Consider the following 25,735-nt stretch of genomic DNA (forward strand, 5'->3'; position numbering starts at 1 on the left):
TTTTTCCCCAACAGCAGCCAAATTTTATTTATTACATTTTTATACCGCCCAATAGCTGAAGCTATATTTGTTAAATTTGTTAAAACAATCACTTTTATTTAATATTGCCATATATTCAGATTTGTGGTAAAGTTTATACCAGCTTAATCCATTCATTATAGAAAATAATCTCAATCAAAAAGTTAGGCACACACATTTTGTAAATCTCCAGGAGTAAATGATTTTAAAAATCAACATGAAGGTGAAAAAAACTGAATTAGCTGCTTATATCAAGGGAGGAACATGTATACTAAAAGGCTGCTCACAAGATGCTGCAACTGAAGCAACCGAGTACAGGCTCTGGACAGGGACGTTAGACATCAAGGCAGTTCTATATCACTTTCTCCCATCACGGTTTGTCAGTGGTGGGGAACATGTGACTGACCAGACGTTGTAGGACTGCAACTCTCATCAGCCCCAGCCAGCATAACCAATGGTGAGGCAATGAGGGAGTAGCTGTCCAAGAACATCGGAAGGACCACATGCTCCTCATCCCTGCTATATGCAGTCTTCTGTTACAGCAGACGACTGTTACAGCAGATCCCTGTCAAGAAGCCTGTTCTCCATTTTGATCAAGCCAAGTATCTAGAATTTCCAGTGTGTACATCTAGAAGCATGATGGACCAGTTACCACTTCTGTACTTTCTTTTCACTGACATGTTGGCCGTGAGGCCCATCAGCACCAGCTGGCAAAAGGGCCAAATAAACTGGAGTCTCAGCTCCCTCATCTGGAGATTTGGTAGCTTTAGGGCCTGCCATGTCGGTTCTGACCCAGCCAGGGCAACAGGCATTCAGGAGAATACCATCACCTTTCCTCGTCTCATTCAGCACCCTAGCTTGAATTCTGGACAAAACTGTCACTCCAATTTTGGATACCCCGTAAGCAGTATTTGGCCAACCCTCCTTCTCATGCACACCATTCTTGGTGTCTTCGACAAATTTTTCCATGAGTTTCACAAGCTCCTCTTCAGTGATTGTGTCGTTCCGAAATTTCTGTTGCAGGTCTTTGCTGCATCTAGCCAGTGCTGAAACGGCAACCATGCTAGATACATTCACCACTCGGGCTATCAGAAGGAGAAAAAGGTGTTACAGGAATAGAAACTATTTTATGGTCTCAGGTTGTTGTTCGAAAACAGCAGTTAAAACATTTCAAAAAATATGTTTGGTGGGAAATGTCATATAAAATCCAAAGGAGCAAGAGTTTAAAATCAGCATTAACAGCCATTAAAAATTTCACTGTGGCATACTAACTAAAAGCAGCTTGGAATAAATGGTTTTTAAACATCCATTTAAAAGCCAGCACTGACAGGGTAAAAGTATGTTCTTTGGGAATGAGTTCTACAAATAAGGGGCCACTAATAAAAAGGTCCTTCTCTGTATATGATCCCTTATACCCTCACTTCACTACAAGTTGAGATAACGTTCAGAACGAGTTTTTCCTTAAGGACTGCAAGATTGAAGTTTTGAAGGGATTTTGCTTCCACACAAAACATGATGTATGGCTTGGAGTTGCAGGACTTTTTTTCTGTCTAAACTGCATAGGATTGCACCCTTATTTACTTACTCTTTCCTGGATTCTTTTATTAAAGGATTACTTGAGCTGTTGTTCACCAAAGGATCTGTATAATAATAGGTTAATTTGTAAGGAAGTTAATCGATTGGAAATGGGCAACGTAGGTATTGGACCAGATGACCTTCAAATTCATATTGCCTGCAAGTTATTGGTATATCATATCAGTTCTTTGAACTAACCTCTTTCTTTGATAGAACATATACTCATGAGCTAAATGTTGAGTAGTGGATTCTAGGTCATCTACAATGCAATCCAACTGAAACAGAATAATAACCAATTATTTCCCCCTTTTACAAATTCATTCTGTAAAGTTGTTCCTCTGAGCTAGATGCAATGTTGTGCAAGTAGACGTCTTCTCGTGCAATGACCTTTCCCATCCTCTCTTCACTGTAACCTTCCACCCACCCGCCAATGTGTTCTAGAGATTGTATACTCTTTTAATGAGTAACTACTGTAACAGGCTAATGTATAATAATAAAGGATGTCTTTCTGCGTGCCAGTCCAGGCCATAGCACCAAGACAGTGAAACCCAGAAGCCTGACACTAGGCATGCATATTAAGGGGACCCTAGGCACATGCACCTCAGGATTATTTTGTTTTTAAACTAATTAATTTAAATTTAAATGTGTTCCTGTGGTGGAAGTCTGCAGTAAGATCTTCGGTCAGTAGGGGCAGACTGCCCTAACCAACCCATAGTTTTGTAATCCATACGGTCTGAGGCCAGGGGCAGCTCTAGGCCGGCCCACCTATTAACCAGGGTGAAGTCAGGGGCAATCAAGTTAGAAGAGTGGTAAATTGCACCCTCCCCCACCACCAGCCTAGCCCCAAAAGCCCCAGTGAGAAAGCATCCTGCAGGGCCGTTCAGAGCAGCCGCTGCCACCGCCTCTCTGTTGCCCCTCTCTTGCTCCCATGATATCTTGGCCAAGGGCCGAGCCCAGATCTCAATCCACCCTCCCTCCCTGTCATCAGCATGCAAACTTCCCTCTCTCTGTTTGTCGCCATCAGCCCCAGCCTGGAGAGCCCCCACGTGGCAGAAAGTAAAGGCAGTGGGCTGGGGGTGGGAGGGTTGTGCCGTGGTGCCACTGCAGCAGGAGGAAGGGTTGCACAGTGGTGGCAGCGACAGGGTGGGAGGGTTGCACACAGTGGTGGTGGCACAAGTCCCAGCATTCCTGACCATGGGACATACTGACTTGCAATGATGGGAATTGTAGTCCAACACCTTTGGAGGGCACCAGGTTGGGGAAGGACTGCTCTAAATAAACAAAGAAGTAGGTGGCGCTAAGTTGTTCGTCACCAGTTTTCCACAACCCCACAGTCACCTCTGCATATCCTATTCCTCATCCTGTCCTCATGGTTTATCTGCTTTGGGAGAATGAGAATTTCACTGGCACTTTCTGCCTCCTTAGGAAGGATGTGGCATTAAGGCTTGTGAGCCTTAACTCCCAATTTCCCTGTTCTTTGGTGTTTGGTTGAAAACTGTTGAGCCTTAATATTGTTTTGTAAACCATAGGTTTTGTTGTTTAATGAATCGTTTTAAACTTTATTAGCTTCTTTCTGTGTCTTTTCGTTAGTTTACTTGGAACTAGTTCCCATTCGTTTCAATTTCTCCCCAAGAAATGTGGCTACGATCAGAGATGTAAGCATGTTTAAGATGAAACGCTTAAGAAGTGGAAAAATAAATTTAAAACACGAGGTTTAAGAGAATGCTTCTGCTATGGTTTTGCCTACAAGCAGTTTGTGATGTTTCTGTTGCATTCCATCTAAGCACAATTAGCTTCCCAATACTACAATGTCTGCCTGGATTCACTGTGGTGCACTCACCATTCGGTTTTAGCAGTGGGAGCAATTCTCTGCAAGCATCCCGGGTTGCAAAAAAGTTTGTTTTCAGCGTGACTTCTGCCTGTATATCAAATGGCGTTGTATCTGCACCTTTTTTCCAGACGGGAAAGAAAAAAAACCCAAAGTCAGGACTGATAATGAGCAAATGCAAACTCTGAACCCCCTCCACACACACACCATCCTGCTGACTTCAAAACTTAGTGTTATTTTGGACATTACTTAGAATATATTTGTAGAAAAAGAGTATATACCAGGAAAATATTAGTGCAATAAAGGATCGGGTTCATAGATTGGGAGGCCCTTGGATCCAGAACTGTCACTTGAGGCACAGGTGGACTCAGTGGCAAGGAGTACCTTTGATCAGCTTAGGCTGATATACCAACTGCACCCTTATCTGGACAGAGATAGCCTAGCTACAGTTATCCATGCTCTGATAACCTCTTCTCTGGATTACTGCAATGCATTATATGTGGATCTGCCTTTGAAAACGGTCCGGAAACTTCAACTGGTACAAAACAGGGCAGCACAGTTACTAACAGGGACTGGCCAACAAGACCACTTCATGGCAGTCCTTTTCCAGCTTCATTGCTTGCCAGTCCAGGTCCAGGCCCAATTCAAAGTGCTAGTATTACCATTTAAAGCCCTAAACAGCTTGGGGCCAGGTTATCTGAAGGAATGCCTTCTCCCATATGTACCTGCCCAGATCCTAAGATCATCCTCAGGGGTCCTTCTCCATGAGCCCCTGCCAAAGGAAGTGAGGCAGGTGGCTACCAGGAGGAGGGCCTTCTCTGTTGTGGAATGAACTCCCATTTTCTAACTCCCTGTCGCATCATCCAGACTGAGCTAGGAAGATTGCTGGCTATCCTCAGAACATTTCCCCAGTGGCTAGAAGGCACTGGCTGGCCAGCAGAAGGGTGGCTTGTCTGGGGAAAAGAGAGTGTCCTGTCAAAGCTTCCACTCCTATTTGGGCAGCATTCAGAGCTGCTTCCAAGGCTTCAATCTGGAGCTAATTTGGGCTGCTTAAATCCTGCAGCCTAAGGGTGAAATCCTATGCATGAATAGACAGAATAAAATTCCTACAACTTCCAGTGTGCCCCAGCCAGCTTGGCTGGTGAATGCTGGGAGTTGTAGGATTCCCATCCTCCCCGTCTAAACATACATAGGATTGCACCCTAAGGGACAAAGCAAGCATTACTTTAAAGTAGCTATGCCTTCATTTTTTTACCCATGAGTAGGCACAGGAGGCCTATTCTGGCTTGGGACCCAAGTGTGGCTATAGGAAGCTTTCCCCCTGCTGTGGGCTCAATCTGGATCATGTCCAGTGAACATGGTCGTTGTTGAAAATCACATCTAAAATTCAGCATTCAGTACGTAACGTCTAAGTTTCTGAAATGCTTCCTCAGCAGCATTTTACCTTTGAAAGCTATCCCTGCGTTGTTGACTAGCACATTTAATCCTCCGTACTTCTCTTTTAGGAAATCGCAGAAGGTTCGGATACTCTGCAGGTTGTTGATGTCCAGTTGGTGGAAGAGCGGTTTCAGTCCTTCCTCCTGCAGCTTCGCCACTGCTGCCTTGCCTCGTTCAATGTCGCGGGATGTCAGGTACACATCCCCAGAGAACTGCTTGCATAGAGCCCGCACAATGGCCAACCCAATGCCTTTGTTGGAGCCGGTCACCACGGCTACTGGAGTGCTAGACATCCTTCCTGCCAAGTAAATACCAAAGTAACTCTATAGGAAAAATTAGTATCAAAAGGATCACATGTTAATTTGTTTATTGCAAGAGGAGTATTATTTGTCAGAAAGCTGTATAGCCTGTTTGTTCCATTGCCTCTGATCAGGAAGTAGGAATACTTTTTTTAAACTTATTTTTGTATCTTGAAAACAGCAACAGAGTGACACTGTCAACTGAAGACTTTCAGTTCAACAAACTTTTAACAACGAACGGCTGTTTTTATGGACTGCTGCTTTTAAACGGATATGCTTTAATGCTGCTGGTTTCATATTCAATGTATTTTTTTATTTAAAATTTAATTTGATGCTGATAGTTTTGTTTACTCTTATTTTTACTCTTATGTTTTTAAACAGAAAAAGCAGAAGACAAATATTGAACAACATAGGATTTTGGAATCTATGCAGTGTTCAAGACACCTGTTGCATGTGGCAGCAATGGCCTCCTTACTGTGAAGTGTAGCCCAGTGGTTAGCAGGCAAAGCACAACCAAGCCATCACATTGATCAAAACATATTGGTCAGATGTCCCATAAAAAGCCAAGATTAAGCTAGGCTACATTTAAGGCACAATCCTATGAATGCTTGGACAAAAAAAGTCCTTTAACTAGCAGTTGTATGACTTTTTTTGGTCTAAATATGCATAGGATTGTGCCCTTACATGATGATGCAGCCACTGTCTTTCATTGGGAGCAGGCTACATGGAGTTACAACACTTGAATACGGAAGACAAACAGGGAGAAGAAGAGTGTAAAGTCCAATGCACAGGGAAGGTTTTGTAATACGCTGTCTAGAATTGCTACTTTGCACTTGTCAACTTAAAGCACATCTCCTATTTATCAGAATCTTAAGCAGTCAACCGGTTGTATGTATATGTGTTTAAATATATAATGGAAATTCAGGATGTATGTATGTTCTGTGTTTTAGAATTTTAAATTTTGTATACTTGTTTTTATCTCATTTTAGAATTTCTGTAAACCGCCCAGAGAGCTCTAGCTATGGGGGCGGTATATAAATGTAATAAATAAATAAATAAATAAATCAGAACGCTGGACTAGATGGACCTTTGGTCTGATCCAGCATGGCTCATCTTATGTTCCCTACCGCTATGTTAGGAAATTAAATTTGATAAAGCAGGACCGGGGGCCAAAACAGACAACACTTTAAATGTGCGTTTACCAGCACTATCTCCCCGAGCTCGCCGACTTTTCCTCTAGAGCAAGGGTCCCAATTAGATCTTTAAGGCCTCCCCCCCACAACTAGCCCTGAAGCTATGGTCCCAACCCGCTGCGCGTACTCTAGAATAAAAAATTGGGAACAAGGTACATTTGCTAGACTCACGTTTAAAATAATGCCTGTTTGGGCCCTAATAAGGACGGGGGGGGGAAGAGAAAAAAGGAGATTTTAAAAAATAAATTCAGCTACAAACCTGCTTTAGCTTCTGCAGTCCCAAATGCCTGCTGAAATGCGTTTTTAAGCAACACCCCAAGCCCGAAGAGATGTCACTGTGGGAGTGGCGAACCTACCCAATGGGACGTGTGTCTCGTTTAAACATTCCCCCCTGACAGCAGGCGACTGGCTGAGCTGTGTAGACGCAGCGCTCGCCTCTTCCTGTTCCTTGCAATCGGGAGGAGGAAGAGCTGCTCGGATTGGGTTTTGTTGGTGTCGGTGGTGGTGGTGGAGGAGGAGGAGGAGGAGGAGACGGAAGAAAGAAACGTACCGGCAGCCAAGAGAGGCTGCGGAGAGCTCGTCAGCGTGATCCTGTTTACTCAGGTCTTCGTGTTCCTACTGTTTTCCGTGAGATCTGTTCCCTAGAGAGGCTGCAATCCTGTGTAGAGTTTTCGTCAGAGTAAATTCCAGGGAGCACATTCGGACTTGCGTCTGAGTAAATACTCTTCGCGTTTCGGATTGCAGCCAGATGGAGAGTAATCATTGGGGATTTATATTTTATACAAATGCTCCTATTTATGTCAAACCCCCACCCATAAATACCATTAATAACATAAGAGAAGTCTACACTGAGCTTTATAATGCGTGAAACCATTCGTCCATTTAGCCCAGTATTGTTGACACTGATCGGCAGCAGCTCCACAGGGTTTCAAGCAGGATTTCTTTCTAGCCTTACCTGAAAGTGCTGGGCAACGCATGTCCTTCTCCTCCTTTAGTTCAGCGTTTCCCTTCCGACCGTAGCCAGTGAGATGCCTCAAGGAAGCCCACAGACAGGAGTTGAAGACAAGCAGATCACAGGCGTCTTTTGCTGTTGCTCAGCATGCTGCCCCAAGAGAGGTGTGTTCAGTGAGTGCATGAAGCACCCCTTAGATGAAATGTAAATAAATAAAATATGTGCCATGTTTGAGTATGTTGGCTATGCAGGTTTCTTCCCGATATATTTGTAAAATCAGATAGTAAAGCATTTTTTGTTAACTACAGCAGTGTAATTTTTGTGTGTTAAGCAACGTGTTTTTTCTTCTGTCTCTGTAAGGAGGTTGTGTACAGAATCTGAAGGTCTTTGGTTAATATGAAGAAAAGCAGAGGTCGGACATGCCGAAAGAGACGAAGAAAACAAGTTGGAACTGTTTCTTCAGGTGGTGGTATTGTGATTTAAAACAACAACAATTACAAAAAACATTGGTTCTAGAATATTATGATTAATTGAAACAGGTAGTCCCTCCAACCCAAAAGCTAAGAAAATCCTTAGTATATAATCCTATGCATGTTTCTGTCTAAATATGCATAGGATTGCACCTTTAAAGTCCTGTCTTAACATGGTGCTGAGACAATGTGTAATAGTTTGGGCTGTAATGTGCCAATGTTTGCCCGCCAGGATGTCCTATTGTTGCTGAAGAAATATTATACCAGTGTCCTGGTGTGGGATGCTAGCAGATGATTAATCCACCTTTATTACTAGGGTTAATGTTTGTAAAAACCAACAGGCCAACACAGTATAACAAGACTATCTTATACATATTCATTCAGAATCTATTTTTTTCCTCAAGAGAGGGCAAAATTGACATGTTGCACTTTTAGTAGTGAAGAGTTCAGCTCTGCTGTCATGTTATTCAGTTTACTCTGCTACGCCAAAGGGTTTGGATTGCATTCATCAATTTCAGTGATTTATGGTGTGTTCTGCATGTGTAGTAGTTATGTTGGTATGAAATACCATTTTTTGTAAATCAATCCCTTAAAGTGATAGATTTCAGTGTAATCAATTGCTTTCCCCCCTGTTTAGTAAATCTTGGACACAGATATGAATACATACTACTTAAGAAATGGCTGAAAAAGAGAGGCTATAATGATAATAAATTAAGGCCAGCACAATTTGCAGGTAATGTTTTAATAGTTTTCTGACAGACTGTGTTTTGACTAGTAAAAGATGTTCAAAATGTTCTGGAGTGAGCAGTGAGGCAGCAGGGTTTGTGGATGGAAAGTCAAGTAAAGCTCTAAAATAATTTCTCTGAATTAGGTGAAGAAAATGGCAAATGAGATTCAGTGGAAGTAAGTATAAAATCATACACATTAGGAGACATTATAAAAATATATAAAATTATGAATGGGGTGTTGGGGGGTGAGATTCTCCTCTTCTCATAGGATAACCTAGAACATAAGGTTGCTAGATGAAATTTGCAATAGATTCAGTACTGATGAAAACAACAAGTCTTGTGGCACCTTAAAGTCTAATAAAATTATTCTGGCATAAGCTTTCATGGACTGAAGCCCACTTCCTCAGATACACGGAGTAGTATGTAGAATTGCAGGTTTATATTCAGTTAATACCAGGGGCAGGAAGGATTGTAAACCATGTGGTTAATAAAAAATTAAACACAGAAAATACTATCAGTGGCCCCGTTCAGACAACATGCTAAACCATGCTGCTTAACCACAAAATGGTCAATGGAATGCATTAAGGTTGTCTGAACGGGGCCAATGACAATCATATTAACAGTGGTAATTCACAGTGCATTTGTTGCTGATGTTACAAACATCTTGGCACTAGGTAACCCAATTAACATGTAATTTTATTAAAATCCTTTTATCCTGATACAGTTTTGCTTCATACAAAGCATAATTAGCACATGAGATTTGTTGCTACAAGATGTGGCAGAGATGACCTCTGGCTTAGATGGCTTTAAAAGTGACTAGACAAATTCATGGAGGATGGGTCTATCGATGGATATCACCCAAAACAGCTAAATAGAATCTCCTCTAAATACCAATTCCTAGGGGATAAACTGGGCGACATTGTTGCCCTCATGTTAGGTGGGCCTCCTATGTGCATTTGGCTGGCAAATGCTGGATGAACCTTCTGTCTGATCCAGCAGGTGTGGTCTTATATTCTGATGTTACTCTGGCTTGAATGTACAGCTGGAATGATGGAACTATTCAAGCTGTTTATGATGTCTGACAAATACTCATTTTTATGTATGTATCATAGCTGCAGTCTTCAGGTAAGTTTAAAGAGGGTCCTCGACTCTGTCCTTCACACAGTGGCTGGTTGGCCACTGTGTGAACAGAACGCTGCGCTGGATGGACCCTTGGTCTGATCCAGCATGTCTCTTATGTTTTATTCTAGAGCACAGTAGGTAATAGAGAAGCTTCAGGAATGCAGTGCAGGGTTACTCTATGTTTTCTAAACACTTCTATATTCTCCCCCATCCTGTTTTTTTTTTAAATCTAAGCATTCTGTTGTAGCATTCTGGGGAAGCTAGTGGTAGTAAAACTTCATTGCACTGTTTTCTTTTGTCTTCTAGAGACAGGAAGGGGATTGATGACCACAAAAGCTCTTCAGGTTTGTGTTACTAAGGAGGAGTATATGGACTGATAAATATATATTTTCTTGGGGCATTCTCATTCATATTATTAGTACTTTTGTAGCAGCCTTAAAACTTGCTTTGTAGACTATACATTGGATTCATCAAATCAAATTCTGAACTGGCGGGTAAACTAGACATTCATACTAATTTAAACCAACATTTCCAAATAATTTATTCTGACGTAATCAAACTGACTTTTGTAGGATTGGTGTTTAGTCAATGCAGAGTTGCTTTTATTTACTTTATTTACATATTTCTATCTTGTTTTTAAAGTGGGCCTTAAAAAGCAGATTACAATAATGTAACAACACAAAAATGGTTTAACACAATAACAATTAAACAACAATTTCAGAAAAGCGATCATAACTATAATTGAAGAGCTAAGCAAAGCAGTTAAAAAAGAAACCCAGCCCAGCGTTTTAGTAAAAACAAGTTAAACTAAAACCAGCATTAATGTAAAACTGTAAAAATCCAGCACAACTCTCTGTCATTATGATATATTACTTCCAAAGTTCCAAAAAGGAAACAAGTTCAATGTTGGTCAATATATTTACTCTGAAGTTTTGTTTGTTTTTTAATATTGCATAGGCAGAAGAGTTGATTATTTCACTGCCCGAAGAATGCTTACTCACCACTAAAACTGTACTAAACAGCTACCTTGGGGAATACATTGTAAAGTAAGTTGATAGTCAGTTAAAAAAATCTTGAGTCTTGTCTATTGAGAATTCATGGTACTCTCATTTAAATTACTTCTTAATGATTTCCTTTACTTTCAACAATGCTGTGTTTAAGTCTATACATACTGCATCTTTTACTCTAGGTCAGGGGTTGGGCCACTTGTCCTCCAGATACTGTTGGACTGCAGTGTTCATCAACCTTAGACAGCATAGCCAATGTTGAGGGATGATGGGACTTGTAGTCCAGCAACACCTGCAGTCTACAAGTTGCTTACCCCTTCTCTAATTGCTGCCAGTTATTTGATGGTGCGTTAAAGGCAAATATATCAAGAGAATACTGAAAGGAGCATCTTTTCAATGGAAAAATCAAACATTAATGCTCAAATAAACATGCATAAAATACACTGCACAGATAATTTATAATAATAAAGAATCAGGAAAAGAAGCAGGAAAAATACGCCTTTTAATTTCAAAATGTGTTTTCAAACATTTAGAATGTCAGATCAGCATGCATGCTAAATCTTTTTAAAAATAAAAACTAATTGAAGCAGAAGAAAATGTATTCTGTAAGAGCAGTTCAGAACAAATGAAGTCTGCAGTCCTGTGAACACTTTCCCGGGAGTAAATCTTATTAAATATAAGTGGGTCTTATTTCTGAGTGGACATGCACAGGATTGCACTGCAAGTAACTTTAAGCTTCAAACAGATGAAGAAGACTGAAGGGCTGATATTGGATTCCAGTCCAATTTTATATTGTTTTAATGTCTTTATTTACTGCAAAATTTAAATTTTCAAAGTCAATAAACCAAATACCTGAAACAATATTAATACAACACAAAGCACCTGCATTTATTTACATCATGGTTGTTTCAACAGTCACAATCTTTAAGAAAGGGTAACCAGCATTTTTCAGAACTTTGTCCCCCCCCCTTTCCTCTTCTTGTACTTGTAAAACTTCTGTTAGACAGTTTTTCAATTTTTTGTCCAGAATAAGGCTTGATGTACTATCATGGCTGGCTTGTCAATATGTTTCATTATTTATTTATTTAATTACATTTATATACCGCCCCACAGCCAAAGCTCCCTGGGCAGTTTATAACAATTAAAAACAGTAAACATTAAAAGTATACAAAAATTAAAAAAACATAAAAACAGTATAAAAACAACAGTATCCATTTAAAAACAATTCTGGGGTCCATTAAAAACAAACTTAACGTTGTTAAATGCTGTTAAAATGCCTGGGAGAAGAGAAAAGTCTTGACCTGGCGCCGAAAAAATAACAATGTTGGCGCCAGGCGAGCCTCACCGGGAAGATCATTCCACATTCGGGGGGCAACCACTGAGAAGGCCCTCTCCCTTGTTGCCATCAAAGTATTTATGGGGTAAAAGGGATATTATAATTGATCAAATTCAGTTGCATATACAGTTTGGGTATATTTTAGGCTGGAGCTGCCATATATGAATATAAGCAGCCTTCAGGCTGCCAGTTGGATTTTAAGCATACTTGACTTGTGCCGGAGTGTGCCCTTAGCATTTGCTTTGATGACAGTGACTCACCTGTGTGAGCCAGCATGGTGTAGTGGTTAGAGTGTCGGACTAGGACTTGGGGAGGCCCAGGTTCTAGTCCCCACTCAGCCAAGAAGCTCATTGACTTGAACCAGTAACTCACTCTCAGTCTAACCTACCTCATAATGTTGTGAGTATAAAATGGAGGCGGAGGATATAAATGTAATAATTAAATAATCAAGCTTTGTTCCACATGAGCAGATTTGTGTGTTAATCCCACACAGGAATGTTTTACATAATTTAAAATGTCAGGGGCTTGATCCAGATTTGAGCATGTACAACTGGGCTGAAAAAGGCAGACGTTGTCATGTCCTCTGTTGTCATGTCTCACCACCCAATTTGGGGGATCTCCTCATTCCCCCCATAGAAGAGCCTTCCCCATTCAGCGGGGTCCTCTAACCCTCTGTGTAGCATTTGGGGTGGGGAGCTGGTAGGGATGCCATGGAAAGGAGGGCACGGGGAATTCTGCTTTCACCAGCCCGGTTGCACACACCTGAATCTGGATCTAACCCGAAATGTTTAGTGAAAAATATTGTTTGGTAATATGTTTACACTTCTCATGCTTTCTTTTGCTTTTTTTTTAAATAGATGGAAGCCCCCCATTTCTCCTTTGGTAGCACTGTGTACATTTTTAGTAGCAGAGAAGGGTGCTCACAAGAAGTCTTTGTGGAAGCCATACCTGGATCTCTTACCAGACACGTATACCTGTCCTATTTGTTTGGAGCAAGAAACAGTGAACCTTTTCCCTGAGCCTTTAAGAAGAAAGGCCCACGAGCAAAGAGAACTGGTCCATGACCTGTTTGAATCCTCCCAGACTTTTTTTGCTTCTTTGCAGCCTTTGTTTCCTCAAAATGTGGAGTCTCTCTTTAACTGCTGTGCCTTCCAATGGGCTTGGTGCACCATTAATACAAGAGCGGTATATATGAAACATTCACAGAGGGACTGTTTTTCTAGAGAGCCAGATACGTATGCCTTAGCCCCATACTTGGATCTGCTCAATCACAATCCAGCTGCCCAGGTAAGACAATTTGAGTCAGACTTCTGGAATATATGGGTGTGAAATTCAAATGAAGATGTGGGACTTGCAGTATGGAGTTCTCTTGTTCATTCCTTGTTCCCCGTGGTTTCCTAGCATCCTTCCAATAGTCAGCCAGCTGCTGGGCTACTAGGGCTAAGATCCTTCTATGACTTCTCAGCAGGCAACAGTGGATTCTTGCAGAAAGTAGAGGGGCAGCCAACTTCCATCCTCAGCAAGCCACTGTGAGAGCTAGGATTGATTCACCCACACAGAGATGCTAGCTTTCCACCCACCAAGTCTTCTGGCAATGGAGTCTCCACTCCAACAGGGCCATTGGGGAGGCACCTCCAGCAAGCTGGATCTGAGGGTTAAGATTCCTCTGTCCATCATTTGATGTTTTCCCCAGAGCCTTGTGCTTCGATTTAGCCTCCTTCGTGAAGGGGAAATTTGTGTGATGAAAAGGAGGCATGGTTGCAAAGCTCCTTGGATAGCTCCTGTAGAGTTCTGACTGAAATCCGGAGCAGATTCACTGCCCCACTGACATCGGAGCCACTAGCCTCAAAGGCTGCATCTCCTGGCTTGATCACACAGGGTGCCTTTGCATGAGGAACAGCTATGTGTTCCTTTTAGACCAGGGCTCTGTAGGCTGGAATGGGAAAGGGGACAGCTGCTAATTAAGAGAAGAACTCTTGGCCAAATTTCAGCAAGCCAATTGCCTCAAAGGAAACTTGATAGAAGAAACCGGGTGTGGGGAGACAGTCCCACGCCACAGTGCCCTTAGTAACGTGAGCAAGAGTAGTTCCCAAATAGCTTTAACTTTTTTATTCGACTTTTCCTCTCATACTCTTGTATTTTCTCCACCTCCTCTAAGGTGAAAGCTGCTTTTAATGAAAAGACAAAGTGTTACGAAATAAAAACACTGTTACGCTGTGAAAAATACAAAGAAATATTTATCTGTTATGGCCCTCATGATAATCAGCGTCTGCTTCTAGAATATGGCTTTGTTGCCGTCTGCAACCCGCACAGCAGTGTGCATGTTGGGACAGGTAAGGCTGTCATTTGCCCTTGACAATGATAATAACCAGAAGCTTAGGACAGGGACAGGCCACCATTCACTGGGTGGAGCATTGAATTCCACCGCATTTTAGGGGTGCCTCTTCCTGCTGCAGCTAGGCCTGTGCTGGCTTGGCCTGACTTCAGCTCAGCTTGCATGATGTCTTGGGCATCTTTCAGAAGTCAGTAGGGTGAAGCAAAATGTGACAAGATTACAGGGAGATGGCAAAGCCTTGGCTTGGAACCACTGGTGTTGGCAGTATTGCTGGCCTTACCATCTCCCCCTTACACACCTTCCCCGATTGGCTTGTCATACTGTGAGAATGATGGGGATGCCATCAATATTGTCTTTGAGAATGATGGTGCTGCCATCAATGTTGGCGTATTCTCCTGAGGTTGTTGAGCCACAGCAAGGCCGCCCATGCTGCTGGGGTAACATTTGCTGGCATAGGGAGGAACCTCAGCAAGGATTCCACCAGTGTGGTCCAAGGCTTCTCAGGTTACCCCAGTGATGTCGCTACAGCTCTCTCACTGCTGGTTTAGGGTTGCCTGTTCTTGAAATAAACAGTCCCTCGTGCCTGAGCAGGGCCTGGGGGCAAAGCCTATGTATGCTCAAAGGGAATGCTTGGTTCACCTAAGTCAAGGGTGCAGAACCGCTTTCTGCGCAAGGGCTGGGTTCCGATTTGGAGCAGCTTTTGGGGGCTGCATTGCAGTGGTGGGTGGGGTGGAAGGCAAAAGGGGTGGGGCTGAGATTAGTTCCAAGCACAGAGAAATCAAACAATTGCCAAGCAGATAACTGAAAGAAGTGAGTCAAGCCAGATGTCATGTCACGTCATGCATATGCGTTATATTTTCAATGAAATAAGTGATTAGCAAATGTTAATTCCACCAAAGGAGTTTTCCTGCAACTATTCAAATGCTTAATGAAAATGAATTCTTCCCCAAACCTTACTTCTGTGCCAGGTTAAAACGTTGTTTTATTGTTCTTCCCCTTAGTACTTGGTAAACATTTTAGTTGTAAACCCACCATTATCAATGCCAATTGGGAAATGGACACAAATGCTTTCTAGGCTACATAAGGTGGGTTGTGCTGGATTGCTTTCAGCTTTATTGTTTCATCTGCCTGATCCTGGGTGTGTACTGTGTCAGGATGAGCAAGTGAACAGAGAAGGCAGGTGCTGAATTGGCATGGCAGCAGTGCACTCTCCTTGGGGAGCAGGATTTGTCCACTGGTGCTCAGTCCATCTTCATGGGGTGCAAGCACCCCATTGCTGCAATTTGCCATTTATTTTAATTGATTGATTTCTAACCCACCTTCTAGGCACACAGCGCTCACAAGATGACTTACAAAGAATTTTAAAAGAAGAAAAAAATATAACAACTACCTCTCCTCGCTCTTTGTACAATGTATTAACCAAATGTAGACTGGAATAAAAGTACTTTCAACATTTTTTCTTGTAAAAGCCAGCAGTGATGGAACCATGTATATTTCCCTGGAGGATGAGCTCCAAAGGAATAGGTCCACCACTGAGAAGTCCCTGTCCCTGGTACCTGCCAACCTAACAGGCTGTAGTGTTGGACCAGAGAACAGAAGCTCAGGCACTGATTGTAACACTTGGGCAGGCTCATACCCCAGGGCAACATTCATCATTATTATTATTATTATTATTATTTGCATTTTTATACCGCCCAACAGCCGAAGCTCCCTGGGCGGTTCACAAAAACTAAAACATGACCATTTAAAATTTTGTACAGGTAGGCTGGAGACACATGCGCTCGCACACACATGCATGAACACTTTGCCTCCCTTGGGGAAAGGAAAACCACACAGGCTGGGAGAAGAAGCTTTCACTTTTCTTGTCCAACGACTGTGGAGTAGATGCCTCAAAGTCAGCCAGGCCAGTCAAGTTACATTAGAATTACAGAGTACCCAACCAGAAGGGAAAAACGAGAGCTTTCACATTGTTTCCTAAACCTTTAGAGGAAATACTACTGATGGGTAAAATCTAATGTAAGCCCAACTTAGAGTAGACCCATTGAAATGAATGGGACTTAAGTTAGTCATGATTACTCTAAGTAGGACTTGCTTTGGATTTTGCCCAATGATTAATGTTCTAGAAGAAAATATTTAAAACACTATTCTTTGTTACTACTGCTATTGGTTGTAATAAAGATTTTTCTTTTTCCTTAGATATCTTGCTTAAATATCTTTTTCCAGAAGATAAGCAGAGACATATGAAACTTTCCATTCTACAAGAACACAAACTTTTAGCGTAAGTTATGAGTCTGCTTTGAAAGGTTTTGTGTTTGTCCCTTCTGGAGGAATTGTTTGTGGTAAGGACAATAATAGTGCCAAAATAATTTACTATAGTGTTTGTGGCTTTTGCAAGGGAATTGGGACTGAATGGATAGATTCTGCTAACTCCGTGGAGCTCATGGCAGAACCAAGGTCCATCCTTGTAATATATCCTCAGGCGCCATGTTCATAACCCCCTTAGATGCCAAATCACAACTGGTGGATATTTTGTACTAAAACAATTAATGGATGGTTTGTGTATGATGTAAGAGCCTCGTGTGGCGCAGAGCGGTAAAGCAGCAGTTTCTGCAGCTGAAACTCTCAGCCGGAGCTGGTTTCAGGCAGCCGGCTCTGGTCAACTCAGCCTTCCATCCTCCCAAGGTCGGTAAAATGAGTACCCAGTTAGCTGGGGGAAAGGCAATAACGGCTGGGGAAGGCAACGGCAAACCACCCCGCTATAAGGCCTGCCAAGAAAACATCAGCGAAAGCTGGCATCCCTCCAAGAGTCAGTAATGACTCAGTGCTTGCACGAGAGGTTCCTTTCCTTCCTTGTGTATGATGTACACATGGGCGTACACACACACACATCATTGTGAGGAAGCATCAGGGGTCACTGTTCAATCCCCTAGGTATTCCTGGTAGCAGTAGCCAGCCACAGCTGATTAAACCGAATAAAAGGGTACCAGGACAGGGGCTCTTTAAATGGTTCCAGGAATCTGAGGGAGGAGGAAGAGTTGGGGCAGAAGCACAGGATAAAAGCCTGAAGGTTAGAAGCTCAGGGGATGAGGAAGATGGAAGAAAGAGGCTGAAAAGAGCAATGGGAAGGAACAAAGACTGGAAGATAGGAGGAAGGGGAGAAGAGCAACTGGGCTTCCTTGCTAGGGACCCACAACTGAAGAGGAACTGCTAGCAAACACAGGCAAGGCCTACCTGTGCAGTCAGCGGCCCACAGGAACAGATGGATGAAAAAAAAGCTTGCTTAATTCCACAGCTAGCTCAGGAATAGATCATCCTGACTCTGCAACTACTCATCAACCTCAAGCATCATTTATGCAAGCAGTCCCACAGCTCCTATTGCTCCAGGGTAAGGCACTGTAAACCCACAGCTACCTACACTGTAGACCTTCATCCTGCTCCAGCAGATGCTTTTCAGTATTTCTCTGGGTGTGTCCATTTCAGTCCTGCAGCTGCTTATTTCATGCTGTGACCTTGCATCCAGGGACCTGCAGATACTTACTGCTATCGGCCAAGATATTTTGTGTCCTCTCCTGGAACTACTTACTACAGTTGCTGAGGGGAGGTCCTACCAATCAGCTACCAATCTGACTGATCCTGTGCTGTTACAGGAACTAATAAAGTCTATAATTGCTGCATTTATGTAGTCCCGGTAATACTTCGGGATGGAAAATATGGAACGTCTTCCCCTTGGCAGGGGGGTGGGGGCACACTTGTGAGACAATAGTTTATAAAATGGTGAGCATAAAATTTCTGTTTTACTGGTTACTGTTCACTGCATCTCATATTGGCTGTGTTCGCATGTAACACTAAACCCTGCAGGGCTGATGTCAAGGGTAGGCATGTTTGGGCACCTGCCGAGGGGCCCACTGACAAAAGCCTCCTGGACTGGCTCCTCTTCTTCATCATTGCAGCCTGCTTCTTCATGTGTCTCTCAATCTGGCTCAAACAATGGGTCGGTGAGAAGGAAGTGCCACATCCTACTTGCTCAGTGGCTGTCTTGCCTGTCAAGCAAGCAAGTGATAGCAATGATGAGGAAGAGGAGAAATAAAAGCTGGTGATAATGGCTGTGAGAACATAAACTCACTGAGGGATGGTGCCTAGCTCAAGGGCCTTCAAAAACCTGGAACCAGAACTGAAGCCATGGTTTATAGTAACCATGTTTTGTTTGCTTTAGACATAAATTGTCTTGCAGGTGAGAAAACAATCCCTGACTTGTTTTCCATGTTTCTGGTTTGTTTCTCTCCTGCAGAGTGGTTTCATTTTCAGGCTGCTCTTGCTGGGTGCCTCTTTTTCAGGGAGGGCAACAGCACAAACTAGTGAGGGATAAACCAGAGTTCTGGGTTCAGACTCCATGGCAAGCCATGGTTTAAACAAGCCAGTCACTGTGCCTGTTCAGACAACACACTAAGCCATGATTAGGCCGCTAGCCCTTTTGCAGCAGATGGTTAGTGAGTGTGTTTAAAACCATGGTTATGTAGCCGCCACCATGGTTAAGAATGGTTCACGTGACACGCTGAACCATAATGTTTAGCTCAAAATGCTTAACCACCGTGGCTTAGCGTATTATCTGAACAGGGTCTTTGTAAACCAACAACAAACAATGAGTTCTACTTGTGATTTATAGCTGCTTAGCAAACCACAGCTTTATGTGCTAACTAGGCCATAGTATAATGGTTTGAATGCCAGGCTGGGATCAGGATGTTCAGATTCTCGGTCCTGAAGCTTGCTGGATGATGTTGGGCCAGTCATTACTTCTCAACTTAACTTCACAGGGATATTGTGTGGAAAAATTGGCAGTGGGGAGGAATCCAGGTATGCCAAGCTGAGCTCCTTGGAGGAAGGATAGGCTAAGATGGTAATAAATGGATGCCTTCCAGAATAGCACTCAGTTTGCTTGTGTTGTTGTTTTCCATATTGCTGCATTTTGCCATCGCATTTTAAAGACTTCTTTAAGTGAAATTGCTGGGAATTTTAAAATGCCCGTGCCCTTTTTAAGCAGACTAAAAGGGTGCCTTGCTTGCTTGTATTTTAGGGGGCACATGAGGAGAAGCAATTTCAGTGTGAGCATGGAGATTTTATAAGGGAAGAGCTTTAAGAGCTTTTGTTATGTCTTATTTTAAAATCCTTTTCATCAGAGACATAAGTATACCTGAGAAGTAGAAATAAGGGGAGGAGGCAACTTGACCCCCCCCCTGCCTTTCTGAATTTGGGGCCCCATTCTCTCTGCTTTGGAATTTGGGTGGTGTGGGAGGTCAAGCTGACTGAGATCTTCAGTAGCTGCTACAATACAGTAAGAACTCCAAAAATTATAAGATCCCTGTGGGATCATTTCAAGAGTCCATGTAACCCATCAGCCTGTTTTCACCAATGGCAAGTCAAATGAATCAGGAAAGCCCATGAGCAGGGCATGCTCAATAACCCTCCCCCTTGTATGTGGCTAGCATGTGGTATTGCAAGGTACTCTGCCTCTGAATGTGGAGGTTCTATTTAGCTGCCATTGCCCAATAGCCATTGATAGACCTATCTTCCATTAATGTTTCAAAGGGCAGCCGTCGTTTGAACACTGCTGCTGAGTATTGGATGTGTGTATCGGTAGAAGGAGACTATGCTTTTTTTGTGAGCAGAATATGAAATATTCTGGTTTTAGACTTGTTTTTAAATTATTTGCTCTTTTCTATCTCTAGTGATCTGACATTTGGCTGGGATGGACCATCCTGGAGGCTTCTTACAGCACTCAAACTATTATGTCTTGAAACAGACCAATTGTAAGTTTCAAATGTTTGCCGAAAAGAACCAGAAGTATCGTTTTGAATGCTGTTGTTGGGTTTTATTTGGGTGTTCAGAAGTGACATACATACAAATGCATTCAACTCTCTTGGTTGTAGTACTTCCTGGAAGAAAGTTCTGCTTGGTGAGGTCATTTCGGAGAGGAATGAAAAGAAGAGTTTGGACCTTGCAACAAAAATATGTCTGTCATTAATAGAGGAAACTTGGCATGCCCTTCAGAAGGTATTCAATTTGCTTTTTAGTCTGCTGTAGCTCAAGGACTGAGGGTGGATCACAGTATTATGAGAACCACATCGAAAAATAAAATTAAAGAACGTTGCGGTATTAAGATTAAAGAGCATTAAGACCCCCAAAGATTGAAAAACAATCCTGAAAGTGACATCCATTATACCAGTTTCACTTAAACCACTAAATACCAGTCCCCAAAAGGAAGAGAGTTCAATTTGTGGAGAAGATGCTTTGCTTTGCTAAATCTTTCAGAAGAAGGAGATCCAGAATTGTGGAGAAGCCATAAATCTTGCTTCTCTGCACTCTTACCATAAAAGTGGGAGGCATAGATTGGGTACTCGAAAGGGTGCCCTTCATCAGAGACTGGGATGTGGGATTAAGGAAAGTGGTAATTTTGCCAGAAGTATGAAGTCAATGAGATTATTTTTGGTAACTTGCTAACTAATAAAGTACATCATGGAGCTCAAGTTAGTGGGATTCTGAAACAAACAGGTTGGCAGTGTCTGTCTGTCAGTGTTGATGCACTCCCTGCCCCAAAAAGGGCCATTAAAAGTTTGAGACCTATTTACAGGAACTTGGAGAAAGCTGTCATTTTCTGAGGTATGTCTAGTGCCAGGTATAAATCAGTGGTAGGGAACCTTTGAGCAGGAGGGTTGGCCTTGATGGCCTTCTAGGCCCTCCCAACTCTACTATTCTATGATTTTTCCCTTTGAATGACCATTGACTGCCCCTCCCTTCCAAGAAAAATCTATTGGATGCAATATCAGAGCCTAAACTGGGCAGAGTTTGCAGAATTGTATTGCGTTCTCTCTGGGTCTGTGCCACCCCACATGAAATTTGGCCGAGGGATGCACCTGGTCCCTAGGTCGCAGGTTCTCCACCTCAGTTCTAAATTGAAGTATGAAAAAAAAGTATTCACTGCTGAGCTAAACTCAGCACTGAGAAAAGCTAACCGTTATGATCTAAACAAATAACACAAATTAAGCAGAGCTGTGCATTTTTTTCCTGCTAGTCCTGGGGCGAGACAAAGAGTTTTGTAAGACAGTGAAGCCCAGCCCCAATATATTTATTTATTTATTACATTTCTGTACTGCCCAATAGCCAGAGTATATGCATCTAGACAATTATCAAAGGAACTGCCTCCACTTTATTTTCTTCCTCTGAGATTTCAACAACCAGTGACTATATTAAACCTAGTTAAGCAATCTCTTAAGGACTAGAAACATTGCTTAAGGAAAGCTGGTATTTTCAAGGCATTACATTTTGTTCCCAGTTCCAAATTCCATACTTATGGAGTTGTGGAATTATTATTATTATTATTATTATTATTATTATTATTATTATTATTATTATTGATAATAAATATATTTATTTCTTACCTGCCTCACCCTCTGGATCAAGGCAGGGAACAACATCAAATACAAAAATACTATAAAATACGTAAAACTGATTAAAAACATATAAAACTAATACATTGTTAAAATAACAGCCAGCATATCCACATCAGTGCATATATCTCTTAGCTGGTAAAAGTGCAATATTAATGTAAGCTATGTCAGTTCTTCCCACACCTGCTTGTATAGATATCCAAATGCAGCCATGCAATACATAGTATACCTACACATTCAAAAATGAATACCTATTTTAGCTATGAATGTATGTCATCAGACTATCAAAACTGTACTCTAGAAGAGAAGCTAGACCAGGAGAAAAACTAATTGGGTGGTTTGGTGAAACTAGGCAGAGATTGATACTTAAGGTTTACTAGATATAGAAAAGAAAGAGTTTCCTTTGATGAAGCAAAGTGATATTGACAGCTTTCCTTTTTGAGTTGGGCTTATAACAGGGTTCATATCATATTTTCCTCCACAGGGAATTCAGGGCTGGCCTGACTTTGCACATGTTCTTTGCACTTACACTTTCGGCAGCCTTCTACAGCAGTGGGCAGCAAAATATATTGGCTTTCATTTTGCTTTGCGAATGAAAGAGTTTCTAATATGAAAATAGATTTGAAAATGGAAGTCCAGCACATGGTGAAAGTTAAAAAGCTAGAGGGCAGCTGAGCAGGGTTTACAGTGGCCAGGGACATGAGCTTGGGTGAGGCTTTGACCCTGTCTGTGACACAGAACAAGCCATGTAAAATGCATATGCAGAGTTTAATTTGCATAATATGCAGAATGTGTGATCAGAATTTTGCCTTTTAAAATTATTTTAAGTGCAAGGCCTGTATTTTAATTTATATCAGTGTTCATTGAAGTCTGCTCCTATGGACTGGGGATTTTATTAATATCGCTTTCCTGTTTTACTTTTCAGGTGTCTCTTTTAAAAAGGGATTGTCTGCATCTTGTAAGCCAGCTAAGTTTGGTAGAGGCGTTGCGCACAGAAGATCTAAGAATCTTGCAACTGTCATCTGAGATTCTTCAGTGTTTACCTTCCTCAACAAGCTGATCTCCTTATAACAGAATTGCATCTCAGAATAGAATATTTGATAGGCAGTATATCTTTCATCGCAGAAGCCACAAACTTTATTTATTATTTATTTACTATTTTTTTTTAATCTCCTGCCTTCCTTGAGTAAGTGGGCTCTATAAAAGCAGAGACAGGAAAAAGAAACCCACTGATTCTAAAAGTCCTTTAACTAAAATGAAAAGTTCGAATGAACTGGGGGGGGGATGCTTGTTGGAACAAGACAGTTTTATAGTGGGCAATGCCCTGTCTGGGGAGGGCATTCCTTGCCTCAGTAGAGAAGGCCCTTTTGTCCCCATCAACTTAACCTTCATCAGCAGTGATGGAGCAAGAAGAACCTCAGAGATTGAACAATGTTCCTGAGCGGGTGCTTATGGGACCAGGTGTGTTAGATTTTTGTGTTGGAATCTCCGATCATGAAACTCTAGAGCTGTTTTGTATTGTAGGGACCCTCTAATCTAACATGTTGCACTGTCAGGAAAGGGAGGCTTCATCTTCAAGCATATCTAACCCCCCTGCAATCCCCTCTCTTTTAATAAAGGAATACAGCATGTGACTTATTCATATTAATGTGTGTTGCTAATAGAAAGGTCAGCAAACATTTCAGTATATATGGTGGGAGATTCAGGACAGATAAAAGCAAGTACTTCTTCACACAGTGCATAGTTAGGTTATGGAATTTGCTATCACAAGCTGTAGTGATGGCCACCAATTGGATGGCTTTAAAAGGGGGTGGAATAAATCCTGGAGGAGAAGGCAATCAATGGCTACTAGTCCTGATGACTACGCCTATATATGCCAGTTGCTGGGGAACATGGGTTGGAGGGTGCTGTTGCACCGTGTCCTGCTTGTGGGTTCCTGGTTGACAGCTGGTTGGCCAGTGTGTGATGAGAGTGCCGAACTAGATAGACCCACGGCCTGATCCAACACGACTCTTCTTATGTCCTGCATATTAAACATGTCACCAGTTCTAAATAAGGGTACAATCCTAAGCATGTTTAGACAGGAAGAAGTCCTACAATTCCCTGCATACTCCAGCCACCATGGCTGGCTGGAAGGATGCTAGGCGTTGTAGGAGTTTTTTCTGCCAAAACTTGCATAGGATTGAACGTTAGGTCACCGTTGCTGTTTGACCACTTGTAGCACAATTCTAGTTGCATGCCACTCATGACCCCATGTGTCTCTTCTGCATCTAAGGAAAATAAATCTGAGGCTGTTTACTAATTTGCAATCCTTGTGTATTTACACCTTTATTTGTCTCTTCCCATCCAACCAAATCAAAAGCACATCAGCAAGATTAAATTAGTAATTTGAGGGAAAAGGGGCATCACAAAGTTCATGGCAACTTTTCTTTCACATTTTCTTCTTCAGGTTTGCAATTTGCATGTTGACCACTGGAGGAGGTCATTCAGAGCTGGACTCAATCAACCTGATTTACCTCCTATGTGTTTATATGGTTTAACAAACCATCAAACAAAACACAATTGTTGTCTTTTTAAAATTTCTCCCCATATACACCTAGAAAGGATTTCAGCATGCAACTTGTAGCATATTGCAAAGCTAAACATTTTTTAGGGATTTTAGCTTTTGCTACCAGCTATGCATGGTTTTTTAAAGAATGAGAGGAATTATCTTCTTATATACTATGTTGTCAACTTTAAACATACACTAAAGCAAAATGTAAAGGAGTAACAATTGTGTTAGATGTAATAAAGTTACAGGAAAGCGAGTATATGCCTTCTACACTGTTATAATGCCAATGGAAGCCACTGTTTTATTTCCCCCAGTTATTAATAGTAAGGTACTCATGAAAAAAAGTAGAGTGTAGTGATCTCAGAAGCTCCCTTGATATCATTTTACAGCTATCATTAGACTGGTTTTTAGTTTCCCAGCTTCAGCTATAAAATGTGGGAATCATTCATCATGGGTTAGTGCTTTTAGACCTGTCTATTCAGGAAAAGATAAGATAGTATCAACTTTCAAACTCTGTTAATTAAAGCTTTTAAGTACATTATGAATGAAATGTCAAAAGATGACACTCACCAAGGGGAAAGATCTGTAAGTGATGTCTTCAAGGATTCATTGTTGTTCGAAGTGAAATACTCCTTAGAAATATGAAGCTTTGTAGAAGAAAGGGACTCCTTTACAGCATGAATTATATGAAGTAATTTCCAGCATGGTGCCATCTATGAGTATAGATGGAGATGATGATAAAGAGGGAGAATGGAAGAAAATGTTAGCATTGTGGCAAAGTAAAACATGCCGAGCTTGTTTAATTGCAAACTAAATGCAGGATGGACTTGTTACAAGGATTGTAAACATAGGCTGTTTTTCACGTTGCCTGGGGCAATTTTTGCTTTTGTGCTAATAGCACACACAAATTCCTAGCATTTTATGGTTGAAATGTGCCGCCAAGAGAATCTTAAGATAGTTTGATAAGCATAAAAGTAGACTGAATATAAATAGTATGAGATTGTCTGAATTTTGTCACATACAGAATAAAGTCCTTGACCTAGTTAGTGGTTTCGAGTGCTGGTCAATTAGATTTCTAGAGAGTATGATGAGTGTGTGTGTGTATAGGGCAGGGAGTCAGGGAGAGAGATGAATGCAAGGTCAGCCCAAGTGTGTGTGTGTGTCTGTCCAGACTGTCATCAAGGTCAGACTGGGTGGCTGAAGAACAAGACGTAATCAGGACTGAGGCAAAATGGTTCAGGGCAAAAAGTTCATGGTTTGTCATTTGATTAGGTGATACAATGGGGTTGTGCATGTCTCGGTCTGATCAGAGAACAGAATTAATCTTCCCCTATAGGGAGCAGAAACTTTCTCTGCCACCTGCCTTGGGCTGCAGCACTTTGAACTATGTTGTTGCTCTAATCCCACCGATGCAACACATACACTATGGTGGGTCATGGGAG

At 41.8% G+C, this 25,735-nt stretch overlaps 2 protein-coding genes across 11 annotated transcripts; one reads left to right on the forward strand and one right to left on the reverse strand.

Annotated features, from left to right (window-relative positions):
- Positions 1-6,719, reverse strand: LOC134398962 (carbonyl reductase [NADPH] 1-like). 2 transcript variants are annotated; one of them, XM_063126656.1, is made up of 4 exons: positions 6,610-6,719; positions 4,866-5,181; positions 3,434-3,541; positions 1-1,103 (listed from the first exon to the last, which is right to left on the reverse strand). In XM_063126656.1, the coding sequence occupies exons 2-4, from the start codon at positions 5,149-5,151 to the stop codon at positions 667-669; spliced, it is 831 nt and encodes a 276-aa protein (XP_062982726.1). In that variant the 5' UTR covers positions 5,152-5,181; positions 6,610-6,719; the 3' UTR covers positions 1-666. The 2 variants fall into 2 exon arrangements, with proteins under 2 accessions (XP_062982726.1, XP_062982725.1); XM_063126655.1 differs by having other exon boundaries at positions 4,866-5,156; positions 6,610-6,717.
- Positions 5,883-22,900, forward strand: SETD4 (SET domain containing 4). 9 transcript variants are annotated; one of them, XM_063126647.1, is made up of 12 exons: positions 5,883-6,045; positions 7,346-7,466; positions 7,663-7,771; positions 8,410-8,505; positions 9,929-9,966; positions 10,580-10,668; positions 12,823-13,252; positions 14,124-14,298; positions 16,497-16,578; positions 20,024-20,104; positions 20,225-20,348; positions 22,668-22,900. In XM_063126647.1, the coding sequence occupies exons 3-12, from the start codon at positions 7,699-7,701 to the stop codon at positions 22,800-22,802; spliced, it is 1,323 nt and encodes a 440-aa protein (XP_062982717.1). In that variant the 5' UTR covers positions 5,883-6,045; positions 7,346-7,466; positions 7,663-7,698; the 3' UTR covers positions 22,803-22,900. The 9 variants fall into 9 exon arrangements, with proteins under 9 accessions (XP_062982717.1, XP_062982716.1, XP_062982715.1 ...); XM_063126646.1 differs by lacking the exon at positions 5,883-6,045 and adding an exon at positions 6,900-6,953; XM_063126645.1 differs by lacking the exon at positions 5,883-6,045 and having other exon boundaries at positions 6,902-7,466.
- The last annotated feature ends 2,835 nt before the right edge of the window (positions 22,901-25,735 follow it).

This window comes from Elgaria multicarinata, chromosome 5 (genome assembly GCF_023053635.1).
Source record: "Elgaria multicarinata webbii isolate HBS135686 ecotype San Diego chromosome 5, rElgMul1.1.pri, whole genome shotgun sequence".
Taxonomy (NCBI): domain Eukaryota; kingdom Metazoa; phylum Chordata; class Lepidosauria; order Squamata; family Anguidae; genus Elgaria; species Elgaria multicarinata.